Raw genomic sequence first — 22,217 nt, forward strand, 5'->3', positions numbered from 1 at the left:
CTGAATGTTACAGGAACTATCCAAGGTGATGAACACCTGGAATAGCTCCTGTAATGTTCAAACTAAAATCCAGAGCTTCATCCTTGTCTCCTCAAATGCACAGTGTAGCACACAGAGGAAAAAAGAACAACTGCCAACCACCTCTCTGTTGTTTACTGCTTCTTATCTCCCAGTCGTGAGCGGTAACCTGAGACAAACAGCAGATGTAATGCTATCTTGGTATGTCTGCTTTCAGGCCGCTTTCTGCCTGGGACATTTGTTGTGGGTTGTGTAGGCACGTGGCGGAATGGTAGCTTTGTGGTTAGATAGCCCTTCCCCACAACAATGGTCATCTTTTGACCTGTGGTTTTCCACTGCCATCTTGATCATCGATTGGGAACCTCATGAGGTGTGGGACCATGAACTATGTGTGCTCAGATCCTAGAGTTTCCTTTAGACCTTCAATGGTCTAAGGATGCATGGCACTCTTCGAGAGGCAGTATGAGGCCTCTGAGACAGACTGGCGACATAGAAGTACAAGATGCTTGGCCAGCAGGGTAGCACTTTGGCTATATTGCCCAGCTTTGGCTGTTGCTCGACCGCCAGTTCCAGGTCTTGATTACGGAGACTCTGGACGGAAGATGATACCTTTTTAGACGGCTTGTGTTCAGAGCTTTGAAACATGATTTAGACTACAACTCCCAGAATACACCTGCCAGCATGGTTAAGTCTATGTTGACTGGGGAATTCTGGCAAGTTGTAGCTCAGCTGTGGTGATGGCACAGAATAAGACATAAGAAGCCCCTTTCTAACCAGGTCAGAATATTCATCCATCTCGAATGCCACCAACTTTGTGACTCGCTGGAGCTTTCCAGGATCTCTGACACAGAAAAGTCTTCTCCATCCTCTTCTGCCTAATCCAGAAATAACAACAGCAGCAGAAATGCACAACCCAAACAAGATGCCAGGAACCAAACGTCCAAGCGTTCTGTTCTTCTGCATGCAAACCAAGTCCTGGACCACTGCTTCGTACCTTTTCTAGAAGGCTCATCTTCCTTCCTTCTACCTCTATGATTCTCTTGTTCTTTGATCCAGTTCATGATCTTCTAGTTCAGTGGTCCCCAACCTTGGGCCTCCAGATGTTCTTGGACTTCAGCTCCCAGAACTCCTGACCAGCAGAGGTGGTGGTGAAGGCTTCTGGGAGTTATAGTCCAAGAACATCTGGAGGCCCAAGGTTGGGGACCACTGTTCTAGTTGAATGATTCTGTGTTTGTACAGTTATAATAATGCAGTAACAAAGAGGGAGAGCACAGGCCTCCAAAAAGCGTGGACCTTCAGAATAATGGTTCTGTGGGAGTCTCCACAGGCTTTTAAACCGGCACTATTGCACAACATCAAATCTCTTGGTGCTCTGTCTCTCTCTGCTTTAACTTACTCTCTTTCAAATTTTTGCCAGACCATTCTTGGCTTGAAAGTTCACTCCATCCTTCCGTAGCTTTAGAAGCAGCCACTTAGTTCAAGCCGCAGCAAAGAGGCAGGACCCGTGTCCGTGGCTGCCACCCAGGGAGCGGATTTCCACAAGGGCAGGGATGGGGATTGGAACCTTTCCTCTTCTTTCGCTTTGGCTTTTCTTTTTTCGGAAAAAGTTAGAAGGTTGTTTTGATCCATAATTACGAAGGAGACAAGTGTGATGTTTAAAATAGCTTGGGTTGCTTCATTCAGGAAGTTCAGACAATAGCAAAGTTTTAAGAATAGCTTTCTGGGTAAACTCTACCAAGTGTGTGTATCTGTGTGTGTGCTGTGTGTGTGAGAGAAAGGGAGAACAAGAGAGAGAGAAAATGAGACTGAACTTCATTCCCAGTGCTAGAGAGAGGTTTAACTGGAACTGCTGGAAAACAGCTGTTAAGGAGATGAGCAAGCCCAACCTAGAGACTTCGCTCTTCTTGGCTCTGCTTGTAGCTTCAGTTCCCAAGCTTAAGAGATCCTGAAATAACACGTCGGGGCCGGGATGCATTAGATACACACCTAGATCCGGAAGAGCAGCGTTCCAGATTGTCAACAGGATTTACAGCCAAATTGCTCAGGAAGAGACTCAGGGGCTTTTGATTAGAACCACAACAAATGCTGCATTCATGAATCTGATTGGGAATCCGCCTTGCATCTGGAAATGGGATTACTGTAAATCGTATTTCCTCCAGTCAAAATGGGCTGCCCTCGGCTACCTGGGTTTCTAACTTGGGTGACTGGAGCATTGAGGGGTGGCAAACGTTTGCCTGTATGGATGAGCCAGCCCATACTAAATAGTCCAGTGAGAACTTTGGTTCTGATACAGTGCTGTGCAGTGGAATCAGAATGCAGAGCTGGCATCAGTGCATCAAGTGGCACATTACTGCATGTGCGAACAATGCCATTTAAAGTAAGGACTGCAAGGCTGGTGCACAGACTTTGTTCTGGTAGTTTTTAAGCTTTTAAAACTTCTTAAATATGTGGTCTTGAGGATAGATTGTGAAGATTAGTTTGGACAGCAGCTGTCTTTCAGAAGACTTAGCACTGTGGTAGGAAAGAGACAAAGTGTGTGTGTCAAGTGTGTAAAAGCATGCACATGTGTGCACACTGGGGTGGTGGTGGTTTTGTTGGATGAAGTAACACCACAACACCACAACAACAAAAAAACAATTCAAAATGCCAGACAAAAGGTTGAGTAACGGTATGATAATCATCATCCAGAGGGCTGCAAGCTTTTCTGGTTCTCCAGAGGGTTATTTTTCTTATGTTATTATGCTGTGTTTAGCTGAGATGGCCAGTGATAAGGGTTGCTTATCACTCAAAGCCTGGCCTTGATATGAATGCTTTGCCCAGCATTAAATGAGATAAAATTTACTTGGAGTTAAATTTCTAACAGGAGGTTAATCAGCTATTCCTACTTTCAGGGGTTCAGAAAATGACCAAATGTTAGAGAAATGGGTAATCGGATTATGTCCAAGAAGAGGTTGTGTGTGTGTGTGTGTGTGTGTGTGTGTGTGTGTGTGTGTGTGTGTGTGTGTGTGTGTGTGTGTGTTTGAATGAGGCAATCATTCTGTGTGTGTGTGTGTGTGTGTGTGTGTGTGTGTGTGTGTGTGTGTTTGAATGAGGCAATCATTCTGCTTCCACTGCTGTTTCTCGCTTGATGTCTCAGGTTTCTTTCTCATGCTTTCTGCAAGGACCGGTGTCCGCACACAAAGCAGATGGTGTGAATCTTGGCCAGCAAACTGCTGGCTTGCAGTCTCTTGCTGGCAGGAACTGCCTGCATCTGTTGCAACTTCCCCCTCCCCTTGGGGGGCAATCTGATCAGAACAGGAGAAGCAAGCAATTTGTAGAGCCAGGAAGGAGAATTGGAATAAGCAATGTCCTTCCTGCAGACGTTTCCAGAGCTGGTGGACCCACAAACATTAGAAGTGTCTTGGGTCAAATAGGCAAGAAGGATATGCAAGTCTGCCCCACCCAGACCTGCCCCATCCAAAGCATGACATTACTTTTTCCGACTACAGTTCCCATCATCCTACAGCCAGGATAGTCAGTGGCCATTTTGGCTGGGGGATTTGGGGAAATATATATATACACACACACACTGAAAAAGTAATTTCATGCTTTGGATGGGGCAGACTATATATGTAGCAATTTTTCAATTGCTAAAATATAATGAACGTGGCTTTGGTTTTGTATCCTGCTCAGTGAGTAATTCCAACTTTGGATGTGCTTGGCATCAAAGTACAGTAGTTGAGACAGAGAGGGAAGAAAAGAGGCTTTTTCAGATTCCACTGACATGAGTCCAGATCACCCCTCTCCATTGTGTGCATTAAAAAAAAACCCCAAGCAAACTGAAGTCGAAACTGGACTGAATGGTTAGCATGTCATTAGAAGCATTGTATCATCAAGGGGCAAAAGATGTCACTTCATCCTAGCATGAGCTGCCCTCTCCCCATGCAAATTAGCTTTCCTTTTTTGTGATTGGTCATTGTAAACATGAACTATATTTGTCAGTGTGATTGCTCTGAAACAAAGCTTTGAAAGAATTACATGCCTGGAGGGAAAATTTTGCAATACCGGAAAATACACATTTATCATGACATATAATTTGGGGTGCATAAATAAATAAACCTTTTGCTCGCACACACCCTTTCCTGCCTCCCATGAAATTATGAGAAAACTAGCCAATTTCTGCCCAGTGCTAATTAGTGATTGGTCAGTTGCTGTCAAAAATTCTTTTCCTGTGAGTTTAAAATGTTGTCTCTTTTTTAAAGGGCACGTATTCAACATGCCCCATGACAATGTGAAGGTCTGTGAAGAGGTCTTTGGGAGACTGAAGACTAACCACATGATGTCACCTACTCTCATCCAGATTGACCGCACCAAACCTTGGTCAGCTTGCAGTGCTGCCATCATCACTGATTTCTTGGACAGCGGACATGGTGAGTAGGGCATTGGGTATTTGACAAGAAGATGGGAGGAATGGGAAAGGAAAGGAGATCTTGAGCCACGAGGACCGCATGGCTTACATCAGCTGCTATCTACATCACAATGTGCAAAATGAACCAAAACAGGAAAGGATAATTCATTCTGTTCAATTCGCTGTTAAGCGAAATCCTCGTCAAGTGAAATTTAAAAACCCATTGAAATGCATTGAAAACTGGTTCAATGAGTTCCAAGGGGCGAAATAGCTGCTCGTTTTGCGAAGATCCTCCATAGGGCTGCCATTTCCCCATGCCTGTAAAGTGAGGAATCTGTCTGAAAGCACAGCGGGGAGCCATTTTGCACAGCAGGTGACCATTTTAGAGCTGCCAATCAGCTGTTTTAAAATCGTCGTCTAGAGAAAATTTGGTTCCTGAAGCAGGGAACCGATCATCATTAAGTGATTTTTCCCCATAGGAAAAACTTCATCGTAAAGCGGTTTCATCGTTTAACGAGGTAATCATTAAGCAAGGCACCACTGTATCTATCTACTCTGGGTGCACGTAGCACAGAATGCAAAAGCCTTCTGAATCACAAGGAAGGAATTTATGTGGGTCTTTTTGGAGGCCTGAGAAGTCGCATGGATGTGGCACATCTGGAAGGAAAAGATGAACGATTACACTAGAGAAAAGAGTGTGCAGCCTTCCAGATGTTGTAAGGCTGGATCTGACATCCTCCCTCACCACAGGGTATGCTGACTGGAGCTGCTGGGAGTTGCAGCCCAAGAATATCTGGAGGGCCACATTTCTCCCCTTTTTGTACCACCATGTTAAGATTATTTTATGTTTATTAATTGCTAAGGGAAGAGGCTTATCCTGAACTTTTGACTACTAAAGAGGAATAATCATGGCTGAGACTGGCAGTAAAGAAGAGAAGAGAAACGAAACTTAGCATTTATTAAATTTTAAAATTCACTGTGGTTAGAGCAGAAGAATAGATTTTCAAACTATTTTTTTGAAGAAGAAGACTCTGTAAAAGTCTTCTGTAAAGGCAGTGTCCAGCTAATTCAGAAGAGCAAAAAGAAACATGAATTTTTTTTCAAAGGAGGAGGAAGGAAGGAAGGATAAGAATAGCAATCTGCATACAGATATAGAAAAGGAAAGGGGAATCCCACAGTTGGGTTATCTATCTGCCCATTCTTCCACTCAGTGGTGCATATTTTTTAATCACCAGTGTCTGTGTACCATCCCAGCACACAATTTACCCACTGATGAGAAAAATGCAAGTCTGAAATGACTAAAGGAAAATTGGAGGCAGCTGCTACAACGCTTTTCAGAGGGATTCCCCTTGTCTTTATAGCAACGGTGGCTATTTGTAGCCCTTGAGATATTGTTGTACTTCAACCCTCTGCTTCCCGTCAGTGTCCTGGGTGGGGTTAATGGGACTTGGAGTCCACCATCTAGGAGGTCTAGAACTTATCAGGGCTTCCACTACAGGCTGTGTCCCACCACAATGAGAAAAGCCTGCTCCCCATCCATACAAATGAATTGTAAGTCTATACATAGTATACACATACAATGAAATTCACACAGACACCCAGAGACCAGACCCACATGCACACACATTAAAAAAAATCCCCAAACACTCCCCCCACTAAAAATATAAGCATCTGTACACTGTCCAACTGTTCACTACTGGTTGTCTTTGAAAGTTCATCATTATGTAGTATGGGTGTTGTATGTCCAATTGGAAGTCAGAGCCCTCCATTTTAGGATCAGACATTAAAGATTCACAATTTTCTTTGCCTTTTGGGGTGGATTTAGAGATTTTAAAGAGATTAAAAACATGCAACAGCAGATCTACTGAACTCCTGCTCATTTGCTTTCTTTGTTTAAATCAATGCCATTTTATGACATTTTTAACTATTTCAGTATAAATTTGCAGGGCAGTATACTGCTATAAATTGTAGAACACCATGGCATTGATCCAGATGTAATCTTCCATAGGGGAGACTCACTAAAATCAACAGGACATAAGGTAGTCATTGATTTCAGTAGGTGTGCATTTAAAGCATGTTGCACTCTGGCTTTAACCTCGTACCAGGAAGCTATTTGAGAGATGAAATGAGTTTTTTCCTGGGATGTTTGAAAACTTGTCAAATTCTACAAAATTATTTTATGAGTGCCACCTCAAACTGTATCCTGGTGTCTGCATGGGGAAGTAGCAGTGCAATGTTTGTGTCTCCCAAATGTTTTCATTTCACTTCTTCCGGTCTGCTTGGAACAACAGCTGATACTCAGTCTCGGCTGGCTTTTGAAAGAAAACAGTGCCAGATTCTAGTTCGTCTGTCTTGGTGTTGAGTCTCCTTCCCATTTTTTGTCCAGGTGACTGCCTCTTGGACCAACCCACCAAGCCCATTGAGTTGCCGGAAGAGCTTCCTGGCGCCAACTACAACCTCAACCAGCAATGCGAACTGGCCTTTGGGATGGGCTCCAAGCCCTGCCCGTACATGCAATACTGCACCAAGCTGTGGTGCACGGGGAAGGCACGGGGCCACATCATGTGCCAGACACGGCACTTTCCCTGGGCTGACGGCACCAGCTGTGGAGAAGGCAGGTTCTGCTTGAAGGGGGTCTGTGTTGAGAAGCATAACATCAGTAAGTACCGGGTGAGTATATGATGGTTCTGTGTTGAGGAGGTAGCTTGGGGAGGGGTCAGTTATATTGGATGAGATCTACACTCGTGCTTGGAAATGCACTAAATGATGTAGAGAAAACCAGCTTAAAAAGGTTTAATTGGCAGCAGCCACCTTGATGTCGCTGGGTGCCATGAAACGCAAAAACAAGGAGAAGACAGAGGAAATGGGGTAGAATGCATGGCTCTGAGCACGTAACAGACACACTGGGTCCACAGTGGGCACACCTGTTTTGTGTTTCCTCTGCCTGAGGCCAAGTGGCACTACATATCTGCTCAATGTGGACAGATTCGTGCTTCAAATCCTTGCACCATCTAAATCCCAGCACCTGGAATCAGTGCCTAGATCTACCTCTGCTAGTTGATTTGAGTTGCAATGTCAGAATTATTGAATTGTTGACCATTTTGATTTGGGGGTCAGTGCTGACCCTACCATTAGGTATAGTGAGTCAGTTAGAGGATTGGATAGCAGATGTTAAAGGCAGTAGTGACTAGAGATGGGCATGAACTGCTAGTTCGGTGGTTCGTGCCAGGTTGGACAAACAAGTGTTCCACAGTTCAGCGCCCCACCTCCTCGGAAACAGTGCCCCAGCTTCCCTGCCCTGCCTCCTATGGGTGCAGCCCCTCAGTGGGTGCCAAACAGAGGAGGCAGAGCGCTGAACTGCAGAACACCTGTTTTCTCCATTGTCCGAACCAGCATGAACCATTGAACTGGTGATTTGTGCCCATCTCTAGCAGCGACAGCTTCTGAGCTGTTCCTTCTCAATCCTCTGCATATTGTCTTGAAAAATGAAGCTGGGTATTCCACACAGCTTCTCCGATCCCCTTCAAAACCCATCAGCTGATCGCAAGTGTAGTGCTGAACCCTGTCTCGTTGCCAGTATTGATGTGGGTTCCACTTGTCAGCCCAGTTGATTTCTGTATGTGGAACAAGGCTGAGGAGATGCTTGTACCGCACGTCAAGCAACACAATGTCTTGGGCATGCAGAGTCTGAAATTCCACAAAACATCGCTGATGTGACTTACCTTTTAGAAGTCTTTTATATAAAGGACTGGAAACAGTATTAAATGGAGCAATAAAATTTGACATCTGAGAATGCAGAATTCTGCATTCTGTATGAAGTGCATGCTTGCGTAGAATCAAAGAATTCACAATGAAGGGGTTCCCTAGAGTTAGCAATGCAAGAAACCTGTTCTTTTAGTTCCACCTAGATTTTTGTTTTGTCAACTAATACAATTGCCTGGCAGAGGGAATCCCTGAATGTGGCAGGAACTGGGGCAGTGGGGGGCAATCCTGATCCATACCATTGCAGCACAATGTGTGACCTTTAATTCTAGACCACCCCCTTCATTAAAGGAATCTACCAATTCTGCTGAAAACTCTACTCAAAAGCTATGGATTGTGGTCAGGTTTACGACCCGAGGACGAAGGTGTCGAACTGAATCTGGCATTGCTTGCACCAAGTGTAATAGGACAGAAGACTGTATCAATCAAGTTAATTATTTGCATTGAAGCAAATTAAATGCAAATGCCCAGGATTTTTTAAAAAAGCCAAGCCAGCAAATATATTTGATTTTATGATTTTATGTAATGGCAACAGCCATTGCAACAGGCGTTCCCTCCTGTTTGCACAAAAACAAGACAAGAAAAATAAGGAAGGACACCTCTTAAAATTGCACTTATCATCTGCAGTTTTTTTAAAGAACAACAGGGCTTGTCTTAAAAATAACAATGAAGCATAGACACATAGTCACACTCATCCTTCTGTAACAAATGTTGTTTTCTTGTTCAGATTACTGTAAGCAGCTGTTCTGTCCTTGAAAAAATTTTTCTGCTCCCTTAGAGCACAGTTGTCAATTAAAAGCTGTTGATCCGTGGGTATGCATGCACATGTGCGCTTCTATAGCCTTCATGTACCCTTTTCCAGTTGCTCTTGGGGGTACACTCACATAAGCTTCCAGCTAGTACTCTGCTGAGAAAAGAAAATTGTGGATGGATTGATGGTGATGGACAAGCCCGGACTTTGCCTCTAGGCAATGGTTATTTCCTAAAAATTCCAAATATTCATACCTTGAAGATAGAGAGGTTCAAGTTTGTCAGCTGCTGGTAGCTAATTATTTTGTTAGAATGAGGCTGTACTGAACTTACATTTCAAAAGCAATGGAACAAGTTTGATCCACTTGTTTTATGAGTGTAACGTGTAACCATTTCTAGTTACTTCCAAAAGATATTTAAAGATATGTTTAGATACGCTTGGGTAGGAACATTTTGGGTTTTATGCCCTTCTGTTATCAATCCTCCGTTTTCTTTTAAAAACAAATAACAGGAAAAAATCTAAAATGTATTGTGCAGCACAAATGAGTTACATTTTCAACACTGTAATGATTAGCAAAGGCAAAGGGTTACTTTTCTAACATTGTAATGTGTAACAGGAAGACATTATGTTTAAAACTTAACTCCCTAAGCCTTGTAAATAATACTGGGATGTATCAGGGCTACTTCAAGAGAAAATTTGGAGAACCAGCTGTCAGATCTGCTTTGATTTGGATTCCTGCATTGAGCAGAGGGTTGGACTTGATGGCCTTAGAGGCCCCTTCCAACTCCATTCTTCTACGATTCTGTGATTTTTAAGTGAATCAAAAGACAATAAAATGCCGTCATTACAATGTTTTGTTGTAGTTTTAGATCATATTTCTCAGGATATCCATCTTTCACCATTCAGGGATCTGGAATGTTCTTGAGCACTACACAGGCAATTCTATGAACTGCTTAGGAATCTTGACATCCTTATTTCCCTCTCCTCTTCTCCTTGCCTATTAGGGGATAATATTTTCAAAGCTACTGCCTCTTTGGGACACAGAGTGAAGCCTTTTGTACATGCTCAAGCGTTCCCTTCCCTTGATGGCCAATAAGACTCTAGGGGACTTGCCAAGATGGCAGGTGATGACCGATGGATTCCATCCGTTGGAGGTCAAAACGAGAGCAGGGACAAAAACAGCACCAGTCAGAGGAGAGGATTGTGAGCTTGGCAGTGGGGTTGGCACCTACTCAACGTGCTGTGCTCTGGCAGGTGGATGGCAACTGGGGGAAGTGGGCACCCTACGGCCAGTGCTCTCGGACCTGCGGCGGAGGCGTCCAGCTGGCGAAGCGGGAATGCAACAACCCACCTCCCGCCAATGAAGGGAAGTACTGCGAAGGCATCCGCGTTAAGTACCGCTCCTGCAGTTTGAACCCGTGCTCTGACACAGGTGAGGCTGCGGAATGGGGCAGGCTTTTCCTTGCAGGCTTTGAGACCCTGAGCGGCCTGGGTCCAATGGCATTGGTGTTGCTAAGCAGAGGGCAGGCGGATCCATCTTTTGGATGGGTGGCTGGTTTAGGCATCCTTCAGTCTCAAAAGACTATGGTAACGTGCTCTGTATGGAGGACTTGGAACAGCGTCTAGTGTGGCTGAGAAGGCCAATTTGAGAGTGACAATCCCTTCCACACTGAAGACAATACAATCTGTCCCCTGTCAAGCTCCCTAGTTTTGCTGGTTGTGGGGCTGCCTCTTCACCTCAGCCTGCTGGACAAGGGTCTCTTCAAATTGGGAGAGGCCATAATGCACCGCTTGCCTCCAGGCTGAACGCTCAGATGTCAGAGTTTCCCATCTGTTGAGGTCCATTCCTAAGGTGGCTAAGACTATGAAGACAGAGCATTATATGTATAAGAGTTGGGAGTGAAATCTGGGGCTTTGTGTCTAGCCAGAATCAGGAGCAGTAATCCCAGCCTTTTATCTTGATGTTCATAGTGAGAGCTAGTATGGTGTAGCACTTACAATGTTGTCCTAGGACTCAGGAGATCTGATTTCTAGTCCCCATCACGACACTTGTTGTGTAACAAGTTAACACACTGTTAACTTGATCTCCCTCAGAGATAAAGAAGTTGTAGAGATAAAGAAGGGAAGGGATGCCTTGAGCACAGTGAAGGAAATAATTATTAGTAATGCAGAAATATAATTGAAGACTAAACAGTAAAGGACACTTCTATTCTATCTGCCCAGATACTACTGAAAGTTGTAATAGATCAAGGCATTCTTTTAGCTGAAAATACTCTGGGGCCATAAGTATTTCCTTAAAAGGAAAGTAATTCAAGCTATGGAATTCGTTGCTATCATATTTTGGGGCAGCCTAAGATCTGAGGTGTGGGTACGCAGCAGCACAGAAGCCTGTGCAAGGGTTTTCACTAGTGAAGTTGAGGACACTCCAACTAGTGAAATGTGGTTAAAACATAATAGCACAGGAAATGTTTTTCATTGAAATGACAATCCTTAATAAAATCCTTTTAAGAACTCGTTTCTCTGCTTCCAGCATTCAGGCAGTTGCTCAGGTAGCTGAAACTTGTAGTAGCAAGATGCAACTGATAACGGCATCTTGACATCTTCAGATGATCTAGGTTTGCCAAGCAATGGTGAAGCAGCCATTGAGCTGCTCTGCAGTTCAAGGATGATAATGTGATTCTGTATTTTAAGGCAACTTTGGCATCGCCTTTTGGAGATCTGAAATAACCGTCCTTTCAATACTGGAAGTCACTGCCTCTCAACCTCTCCTTTTTAAAAGAAGGGAACATATTTATGAAATTGAAGAAAAAGGCAGAATAAAAGGGGTACAGCCCTTGGTTCTCCTGCAGTTGCCACCGGATGTACATGATGAGACAACTAGATGGATATGAATTAGCCCCCTATTCCTGATCTCTCAGGATTTTTTTGTTATTTGGAAAACTGAATGAGTTTGTTTCCTTACAGTCCCAGGAAAGAGCTTTCGAGAAGAACAGTGTGAGGCTTTCAATGGCTACAATCACAGTACCAACCGGCTCACAGCCACCGTCTCTTGGGTACCGAAATACTCTGGAGTGTCGCCTCGGGACAAGTGCAAGCTCATCTGTAGAGCCAATGGGACTGGGTACTTCTACGTCTTGGCCCCAAAGGTGAGCAAAGAGACCGTCGTTTCTTTGGTACTATGGAGGAGAGGAAGTCAGCTGGAAAAGGGAACCTATACAATGGGGGAAATAAATGCTCCCAAGAAATGACACTTTTTAATATACTTCTGTATTGCCATGGAGAAAAAAGAGAGGATCCATATAGAATTAATTTCAAAGAGAGACTGACATTTTTTTAGATTAAAATTTGCTTGCTGCGTATAAATTTATTAAATAAATTTCCCTTGTGGAAAATCAATAGTGGCTCTCTAGATGATGTTGGACTGCCATTTCTGGCATCTGTTGCCATTGGTTGTGCTGGTTAAGAAGGGAGTTGTAGTCCATCGACATCTGTATGGCTGGAAGTTGTCCACTATGGAGCTCAGTGAAAACAAAATGTTGCTGGCTGAACATCCTAGCATTTCTGCCATCTCTGACTCTACCTGGCTCATTATGTGTACACTGTGTCACACTGACTGCATAATGACAGTAAGAATAATATGCCTTTGCTAGAATTGTCAGTGAAAAATTTATAATGGATTCTAGCATGCATATGTGAAAAGCATCAGTCTTGGCGTAGTAGACATCACAGGCCCTCTAGTATCTTGCAGTGGTGGTAAGTGTGCATAGTTTTTCTAGCAATTAAGGACCTGGTGGAATATCCTGGGGGTTTTGAGCCATTGGTGGTTCTCACTGCGCTTCAAAGTGACCATCATGTTATCAGTGAAAATATCTATGTTAGATTATACAGTTTAGAAATGGAGGTTGCTTAAGAGGTGAAAGACAGATGTTTATCCTAGAACAATGGTTCTTCACCTCTGCTTATTGCAAACAATCTTGTTTTTGGTTCTGTGACTGGAAATCTGGAGTGAACCACAGGCTTCCTTTGCAAGTCTGATTGCTCGGGCATGGAGCTTTGAAGGAACTACGCCAATGGAGGGGGATACTATTGGCTTTTAACTGCATGCTGATTGCATCCTCTGCTTCTCAGAGATATGGAGAAGGGAATTTCCACAGGCAGCCGTGAAGAACCCTCAGTGAAAACTGAAATCCTCCTGCACACCCCAGGGCAAAACAAAAGCACAAGGGGATGTTTGCTACGGTCCTCACCATCTCGTATGGAATAAATATTTATTACATTTCTAGCCTGCCTTTCCACTAAAAAGCAGCAGCAAAACACAACTAGAAGACAACTAAAAACAATTGAAAGTGGTGTACGTTCATCGCAATAATAAAGTCAATTTAGAAATTTAGAAGGCCATAGCAAAGCCAGTGCTGTCAGCAGATGTGGAAGTGCTTTACCTGTTTGATCAAAATAGCGTCAACCAGTATTCTCTTCGTTCCAGGTTGTGGACGGGACCCCATGCTCCCCAGACTCCACCTCTCTGTGTGTCCAAGGGAAATGCATCAAGGCTGGGTGTGATGGGAAACTGGGTTCCAAAAAGAAGTTTGACAAATGTGGAGTGTGTGGAGGAGACAACAAAAGCTGCAAGAAAGTATCTGGCTTGTTCACCAAACCCATGTGAGTCAGTGTCCGTTCCAAACGTTCACCTAAGGTCATTTGAGGGAAGAGGGGCTATAGCCCATTAGGACATCGCCTGCTTCATATTAAGACAATCCATGTTCAATGCATGGGACCTCCAGGAAGGGCTGGGATAAATCTCTGCTGGAAATCTTGGAGGATTTGGTTTTCTGACTGGAAATCTGGGTATTATTTAGATAGAAGGCCCCAAAGACCGGGCTCTATGTAAGGAACTTTTTTTTTCAGGATAATAACAGGTGACCTTTCAATCACAGATCACAGAACATCTGTCTCAGAGGAACAGGTCAAAGACATTGCTCTGCATTTCTTCTCAGCCTTGCTAGAGAGAAAATGGTTCATGTCACGAAATAATATAATGACCACAATTTAGTCTAGGGTTTGATTTCCCGCTGTGCCGCCTATGAGTAGCCAGCCTGTGTGGCCTTGGGCAAGCTGCACAATCCCAGGGCACCCCAGAAGAAGGGAAAGGTAAACCACTTCTCAGTAGAGATGGGTGCTTCATGCTCCTGACAGCTTTGTATGAAGCACTACAGCTGCCACACTGATCTTCTCTCAACCCCTTGAGTCACTTACCTGTTGTCGTGCGTTGCTGGAGTCCTGCTCTCGCGGTGTGGAATGGAGATTCTAGCCATGCAACCACTGAGTGGTTGGCTGCCTGAGGAGGCAGGGAAGGGCTGGCCGGGCTCCTGCTAAAACAGAAGGAGCCCAGTGACACATGACAACAGATAAGTGGCCCAGCCAGCCCAGAGGATGGGCAGAAGGTCTGCACAGCAGCTGCGGTTCTGTGCCGACAGCTTCATATGTAGCTGTCAGGCATGTGAAGTGCCTGCCTCTACCTCTGAATATTCTCTACCTGGAAAACCCTGAAAAGGATCACCATAAATCAGAATGGACTTGGAAGGTCATGTTTATTATCATTTAATCCAGGAAGGAAGCATTGCTTCATAACTGGCTCTGGCTTTACGGAGATCGACAGCCAAATATAGAGCCCTTTGTGCCTTCTTTGGGCCCCTTTGGCAGCAGCTAGCAATGACTCTTTTGTTCAATACATTGGGGATTGAGATGTCATGTTTTTTTTTTTTCTTGGAGCAGAGCTGTGCAGACTTGGGTCTTTGGGTGACTATACCCAAGAGACATTCAGGCTGGTCCAAAAAAAAAAAAAATCTGGGTTCCCCAAGGCTTCCTACCCCTCAATGATGTCTCCCCCAAAGGCTTCTATCATGAAATTTTGCTGACTTGTATTGATGTCTTTCTTGCTTTGTTCCTCGCACCTCTAGGCATGGCTACAACTTTGTGGTGCTCATCCCAGCCGGTGCCTCCAGCATTGATATTCGACAGCGAGGTTACAAGGGCATGATCAGTGACGACAACTACCTGGCTGTGAAAAACGGGCATGGCAAATACCTCCTGAATGGGCACTTCATTGTCTCGGCGGTGGAGCGGGACCTCATGGTGAAGGGCAGCGTGTTGCGCTACAGTGGCACAGGGACAGCAGTGGAAAGCCTCCACGCCTTCATGCCCATCCAGGAGCCCTTGACGGTGGAGGTGCTGTCGGTCGGGAAGATGACCCCGCCGCGAGTGCGCTACTCGTTCTACCTGCCCAAAGAGAGTAAAGAAGACAAGTCTCTGTACCGGAAAGATGGGAAGCGCCCGCCAGTCCTCACTAACAGCATCCTCAGCCTCTCCAACCGCTTGGATATGGGCCGGCCGGATTACAAACGCCCTTCGTACAAATGGGCCACCACCAGCTGGGAAGACTGTTCCGTCACCTGTGGCAACGGGCTGCAGAAGCGCATGGTGTTGTGTCGCGACACCCTGGGCCAGCTGGCTTCCTCCTGCGATGCCACCCAGCGGCCCAGTGACATCCGGATATGCGGGGACCCGTGTCCCTCTTGGGAGGCCTCCTCCTGGTCGCCGTGCTCTAAAACCTGTGGCCGGGGGTTTAAGAGGCGCATGCTGAAGTGCACCGGGCGGGGCGGCGTCCTCTTGCCGCGCGACCAGTGCAACCTCCGGAAGAAGCCCCAGGAGCTGGACTTTTGCACCTTGAGACCCTGCTGAGCGGGCTGGACCCGATTCTGACCAAGGCAATAAGGTGCAGCGTGTTTTGGCGCTCGGCAGTCAAGTGGTTGAAAGTGTAAAAAAATAAAAAAAAATAAAGAAGCCTCCAGGGGGGAGGGAGAGGGAGTTGACTGAGTGGAGGGTGGGGGTCCTGTTACATAGCGCATTTCGACAAACAAAAGGATTTTAAATGGACAGAAAGAGAGAGAGAGAGAGAAAACGAGTGCCTGGGAGAAGGGGCTGAGTCATGGGTTCAAACTATCCCGTTGGTCAGTGGTGGAAGCAGGATGGAACAACTACCTCGAAGCTGCTAAACCACCCCAAACTCCATCACATCTTAGCGGTGCATCCTGTGGGTGTGAAGAAAAGCAAGACCGAAAAATTGCCGTCCACAATGGACCAAAGACAATGGCGACCGTTGCTTCGGACTGTGGGCCCGATTGTCCTCCAAAAATAAACAGAGTCTGCCTCCTGCTAGGGTGGGTAGGCCACAACGAATCGCTGTTAGACCAGCAAGAAAAGATGAAAGGCTTCACAACTGGTGCTTCATGGTACCGCCAAAGCCTACCAGCAAGTGACTCCCCAGCCCTGACACATTGCGGGTATCTTGACACACCTTTGTTTGTTCCAGCTTTTGTGCTTTCTCTGCAGGGCTGACAACCAGTCACTGGTCAGTAGCTGCCTTTCCAGTAACATTCATGAACTGGATTGTGTCATTCTGTTTCTTAACGGTGCTTGGCCCTGTTTTCTTCTGAGTCTTCCTGCATCAAAGCAAAGCATTGCTTAGTTGTGAATTTCCCTTGGTTCCTTCCATGAGAACTGTAAAATATTTTGTGGGATGAAGGTACTTGTTATCTTCCATCACCCCATGGGATCTGGAAAGCCCATTTTCTGCTTCTCTTCTGTTCTGTTTGTCCCTTTCTCTCGTTGCTGATTCAAAATCACATGTCTTCAAAAATGTGCTGTTTTGTGTGAGTGTTCCCAGGGGTTATTGTAAGCCAGTGCAAAATATCTGTGAATCTGGACTTCTCTCCATCTTCAGTATTATGGATGACTGATGTATAAAGTCTGGACAACTTTGTATTTGAGTAGGAAAAATCAGAAGATTCAAGTTGATATTCCCATATTGACTCCTTTGCTTTCAGCTGCTTGAATGTTTTGAGGGGAAAAGAATATACCTTTGGGTGTACATTATAGGGCCAAGTCAGTTCTTATACTAAGTGTAAGAGAGAAGATGTTTCTTCCACCATGCCTTGGTTTTATTTGTGTGCTTAGTGTGTCTTAAAGTTTTCTGACTTCACTCTTGGTGCTGGAACACGGTGGTTCCTCACAAAGTGTAACGGGTAAATTGCATTGGCAATTGCCACTAATCGATGAGTTACCACTTGCATTGCTTGGTCATGTGACTTGGACTCACTACAGTGAGCAGCGACTCATTAATTGGCAGAAAATTGCCTCTGCAATTTACAGACGTACATTTACACTTGGATCAATCTGCAGTAGGATTCTCTTCATCATGTTTGGCTGTGGAATAGCTACTGTGAGAGTACGTCCTTTGCCAAAATTGAAGAGGCAGAAAATAGCACTTTGAAAACACCTTCCTCAACTGTGGAGGTGGCTAAGACTGGGAGGATTAAGAAGGGCCAAACCATATTGGCCATAAGAAGCTTTTTTGGCTTCGGTTAGTCACCTCAGGATAGTTATACATATAGGATTGCTCTTCCCAACTTTGAAGGGCTTTTCTCCTGAGTTGTCTTAAACTAAGATTTTTGTTTGGCAGCTTCAAATCAGCGTGGAATGGTTCCTTCTCAGACGTTGACCATAGCAGGGAGCTTTGACAATTATTGGCCACAAAGTTGTTGTCAGATGCATCCTTGACACGTCCCTTCTCACAAACACCCTGACGTTCAGGTTTGCAGAAGAAAGAAACTGTTGAGTCTAATATTAGTGGGCTACCATAACACATGGCTGGATTGCGTTTTCTCTAGTGGCCTGCAAATGGCACCCACCTGTCACAGGTCATGCAGCATTTAACCGAACTAAACTATGAAGAGATAACCACAGCTATCATCTTTCTCCTGAATAAGTTCTTCTAGGAAGTAACATTTTCTCTCTGCCACATGTAGCAAACAGAAGAATTCTTGTTGTCAAAATGGTGCTCATTTTGTGAGTATTTAAGTCTTTGCTGACTGAAAGTAGCAACTTCCCATTCTTTCCTTAAATACTAATGCTGAAAACCGAATTGTAAATGAGAGAGATTCTGAATGAGTTTTTGCTGGGCCTGATGTCCTACTTTGACCTTTAGCACTTAAACCAGTAGATTCCACCTCATTAGCTTTCCTTTCCACAGATTCCATATCGTTGCCTATTCAACCTGATACCTTCACAGTTTTCTCCTCGCAGCAGGGATTGTAAATAGAACACAAGAACAAGGGAGGCCTTTGGAATACCACCCAATCCATTAAAAATGCTCCGACTTATTGGGTTGAGTAGGAAGTTTTGAAGTGACATTTTGTTATGGTTTGACCAAGACATTTGAGGGCTGCTCCCAAACTGCCGGAGGTACTGTTCAGAAAAATAAGGGATCTGAGGGAATACCCAGCCTGCTTGAGGTTAAGGACCTATTGTGCATTTCCTGTTACTGTGAGCAAGAAAGTTGACGAGGCTCAATAGCTTCAATATTGGTGACCAGTCAGCCTCTCCCCTTGCAACAGAATGCACTAGGGTAGCTTAGTGGAGTGCAGAGCTGGTCGCATGGCACATACACCTCTTTTACATCCTCAGCATCTGTTGCCTGAAGGGCTACCTCACTCTGCCTCATGACAGGGCTGGCACTGCTGCTTACTCCAAACCAAATCTGGGTTTGGTTTGTTTATGCTTCTTACACATGCCTTCATGTCTTCTTCCGACACCGAATGCACCAAAGAAGTGTGTATGTCTGTATTTGCTGTGTAGTGTCATCACTTAGCTGGGTCATGGTCGTCTGCTGTCATGTGACTTGTTTTTCTTCTTCTTGGAAAGCAATGTAATCTTTTGGCTTTCTAGTGAATAATTTGAGGTGAGTAACCCGCTGGCTCCCAAAGCTGGGCCTCTTGTATTTCTTGGATCACAACTCCCCAAAAGCCTGAACCAGCAGAGTCCTGAACCATTTTAGAATCACTGTTCTAACAGAGGTGGAGTTTTCCCACCAAATTATAGCTGACAAAACCATAGGCATGATCCTCCTTTACCACCCTTCCACTGAGAAGCCATGGAAGTGACCTTGTTCATTAGAGAGAGGAGAGCATTGGATTCAGGTTTTGCAATTTCAAATGGGACGTGCCAATCAAACCTACTTTTAGGGAGCAAGAGAACAACCTTGTTAAGTCCCATTGAGCAACTAGGTGTTCCTCTCTGATGCCAATTTAGGTGCCTTATGATGGATGAGCAAGATGATGACTTGCAGGTGCTATTGGACTTCAGCTCCCACCAGCTTTAGCTGACAGAACTGATAGTGAGAGATGCTAGAAACTGTTCTCCGTTAACATCCGGAGGACCATAATTTGCCAATCCTAACGTCTCCTTGCATCATACACCTATATTGAGTTTCTGATGGTGTAACTTTTTGCCTGATCATCCATGGTGAGTCAAAATTGCTTCTAGGTGACCAGAAAAAGGGATCTTGGTTCCTTCCGTCATTACAAAGAAGCAACGTACTTACATGCTGGAACACTTTGCCAAAATACAACAGTGAATTGTGTCTTCATTCCAAAGAATCCATGGAACACAACATTGGTGCTGAGGACTCTTAATTAGAGATCCTAGTCTTGCAGAACTATGATTCCCAGGATTCCTTAAGAGGAAAGGGAGTGATCTGCTTTATTTGTAATGCAGATCCAATTATAGGATCTGTGCAGCAATCTCAAACTGACTCACTTCCTTCCCATAAAGTCTATGCTTCCTGGAGGGTTTTCATTGCGCTCCGTGTCTGACCTAGCAATGCATTGGTTGGCTACTGATTTTTGCAGAGCTCTGTCTAAAAGATATTTTAGGATCGAACCTGTTCATTCTCTTAAACTATAGCGCACTGACATCTTTTTTTTTCTGTTGTGGTGTATTTGGGAAGGGGGGGAGCTCTTGGTTTGTTTTTGTTTTAAAAGTATTGTTCTTTTGCAAGGTATATGGCAAAAGAATGGAACTGCCTATTGTACTGGCTGCTTTGTGTATACCATGTATACTGTATGGTCTCTGTTGTTGGTGTGTCAGTGGCAAACCTGAAATAAAAATGTTAAGTATTTAAGCTGCTTGGTTTATGGCGTGTCCTTTGGGCGGTGTCTCCTGTAATCACACAGGTTTCTGCAAAAATTAGTGACAATATGCATTTGTACATTGGGTTTCCACTGTTCGAAATGCTTTGCATTCATTTTCCATGGCTTGCAGCCATAATGTATAGGAACAAACACACACCCTTTTCTTAGAAGGGAAATATTCTCCAAAAAGGGTTTGAGGCCTCAAAATGCTACAGGTCATTTTTTTTTTTTTTTTTGGAAATAAAGTTAAATCTTCAACGCCTTGTTTTGGACGTATTGTCCTCTTGCTTCACTTGTGAAAGGGTGTGGCCCCTCTCTTGTTTTCCACACCCTGATGTGAGAAAGCAGGGTTAGAAGGGGCTTTGTATATTATTTATTTCCTTGTTTGCCTTTTGTTTGCTGGCCTGCTTGAACCATGTCTCCTACCCTTTAGCTGAAAAAGTTCCCAGAATGTTGTATATTAGAAGGGCATCCCCCATGTCTGATGCTCCTCTGGTTGCAAAGTGATATTTTCTGCTTGTAATCTGAATGGTGCTTTCCTTGTTGGCTTTGAATTTGAACCAGCATTGAGGCCATAAAGCATGGGTTGAATAGCTGTAGTCCAGCATCGCCACCAGTCTTATGCAAAACCCTTGTACTACAGGCCAATAATGTAGCACCATGTCACCAAGTGGTTGTATTCTCATCTGAAAAGAACAGGCTGACCAAGTTCAACAGGTAAGGAAATGAAGGCAGCACGATTTAAATCACAGACATTAGGATACGTACTATGGGGGAGGTATGGGGAATGGATCTTTAGTTGATTTGGATCCAGGCATGAACTGAACTGAATGGAACACAGATGCTCCAGATCACTTCAGGAACCATGCTGAAGCCCTAAATTGGCCTACATACCAAAACAGGAGACCTGTGCAGAGCCCTGTGAGGGCTCTTAACAGAATTCAAACTTGAACCAGATTTTCCTGAGCAAGAAATCACTTTTGCCCTGGAACCATAACCCAAACTTGTAGTGATTTGCTCCAATGCATGGATGCAAGCAGTCCAGAGTGGATATCAGCAGAAAAGATCACTAATCTGCACCTACCATCTCAGTAGGAGATGTTAACCAAAAAAACACCTTCCCTCATGACTTCAGAATATGGTAGTGAGACACCCTTGAGGGACCCTTTGTCTCAAGCGGTACAGCTGACGAGGAGAAAAAACAATTTCATGCTTTCTCATTCATCTGGTGTCCAGCAATGAGATGGGCCCATATGACAGGCTCTCTACCCCTTGACGTGAAATCTTTAGATGTTACAAAACGGCATGGGAGGAATCTATAGTTACGGAGATCCCAGGACAGTTCTGAAAAAGCATCATTAAGTATCCACACATGGCGATCCTACTGAGCACAATATTTGCCCACACCCTGTCAGCATTGTTGAACACACTGGGAAGATGACTCAAGCAGCCTCCTGCAATTTCTTTCCCACCACACCCTGGATGACTCAAGCCACTATGGAAGCATTATCAGCATCAGGCTTGAGATAAGGCTTACAGCCCATGTTTTCTTCACACTGTGTATTGTGCTTCCTACCCACAAAAGTAGGCTGTTTCCAAGACACACGTTTTCCTCCCGGTGAAATGTATCTCTTTCCCCCCCAAAATAATTGAATGTTTGTCATTTGCACATCGCACAGGCAGATATGGAGCCCACTCACTTCCAGGCTGGAGAAAGATGTTTGTTTGTGAAAAGAAAGGGAGGAAAATCCTTAACGCTCTGCTTTCTCAACCGCTCTGTAGCAAAAGCTTCTCTCTAAAGGACTCATTTAAAGTGATTGCTAGTTTTGCCTTCTACCCAAAGGATCCTGGTTGTGTTTTGTCTCTTGGTGGCAAAACAGCTTTGCAAAGAACACATGCCATCTCTTCTAGCAAAGCATGCAGAAAGTCATTTTGAACCTCAACACTACCTGCAGTGGTCCCCAACCTTGGGCCTCCAGATGTTCTTGGACTTCAACTCCCAGAAATCCTAGCCAACAGAGGTGGTGGTGAAGGTTTCTGGGAATTGTAGTCCAAGAACATCTGGAGGCCCAAGGTAGGGGACCACTGTGTTAAAGTAAGGCTTAATGGACTCCAGAGCCACCCAGACAGCTTATTGGACCCTAATTCCCATCAGGTCACAGAGGTTTGGCCAGAGGTGAAGAATGATGGAAATGGCAGACAATTGGTAGAGCCATATGGTTCTTGCTCTGACATCAGAAGGTAATATGACCAAAATAATATTTGGAGAGCC

The 22,217-nt window shown here is 44.6% G+C and overlaps 1 protein-coding gene across 1 annotated transcript in view; it reads left to right on the forward strand.

Moving 5' to 3' along the window:
- ADAMTS15 (ADAM metallopeptidase with thrombospondin type 1 motif 15) overlaps positions 1-19,935 on the forward strand; it is a 43,856-nt gene extending 23,921 nt beyond the window's left edge. The window contains exons 3-8 of the mRNA XM_072979064.2: positions 4,260-4,427; positions 6,792-7,075; positions 10,173-10,350; positions 11,883-12,064; positions 13,402-13,577; positions 14,876-19,935. Of these exons, the coding sequence (XP_072835165.2) occupies positions 4,260-4,427; positions 6,792-7,075; positions 10,173-10,350; positions 11,883-12,064; positions 13,402-13,577; positions 14,876-15,656 (1,769 nt within the window). The 3' untranslated portion in view covers positions 15,657-19,935. The remainder of the gene's footprint in view (positions 1-4,259; positions 4,428-6,791; positions 7,076-10,172; positions 10,351-11,882; positions 12,065-13,401; positions 13,578-14,875) is intronic.
- Positions 19,936-22,217: the final 2,282 nt, after the last annotated feature.

This window comes from Pogona vitticeps, chromosome 8 (genome assembly GCF_051106095.1).
Source record: "Pogona vitticeps strain Pit_001003342236 chromosome 8, PviZW2.1, whole genome shotgun sequence".
In the NCBI taxonomy this organism is placed as follows: domain Eukaryota; kingdom Metazoa; phylum Chordata; class Lepidosauria; order Squamata; family Agamidae; genus Pogona; species Pogona vitticeps.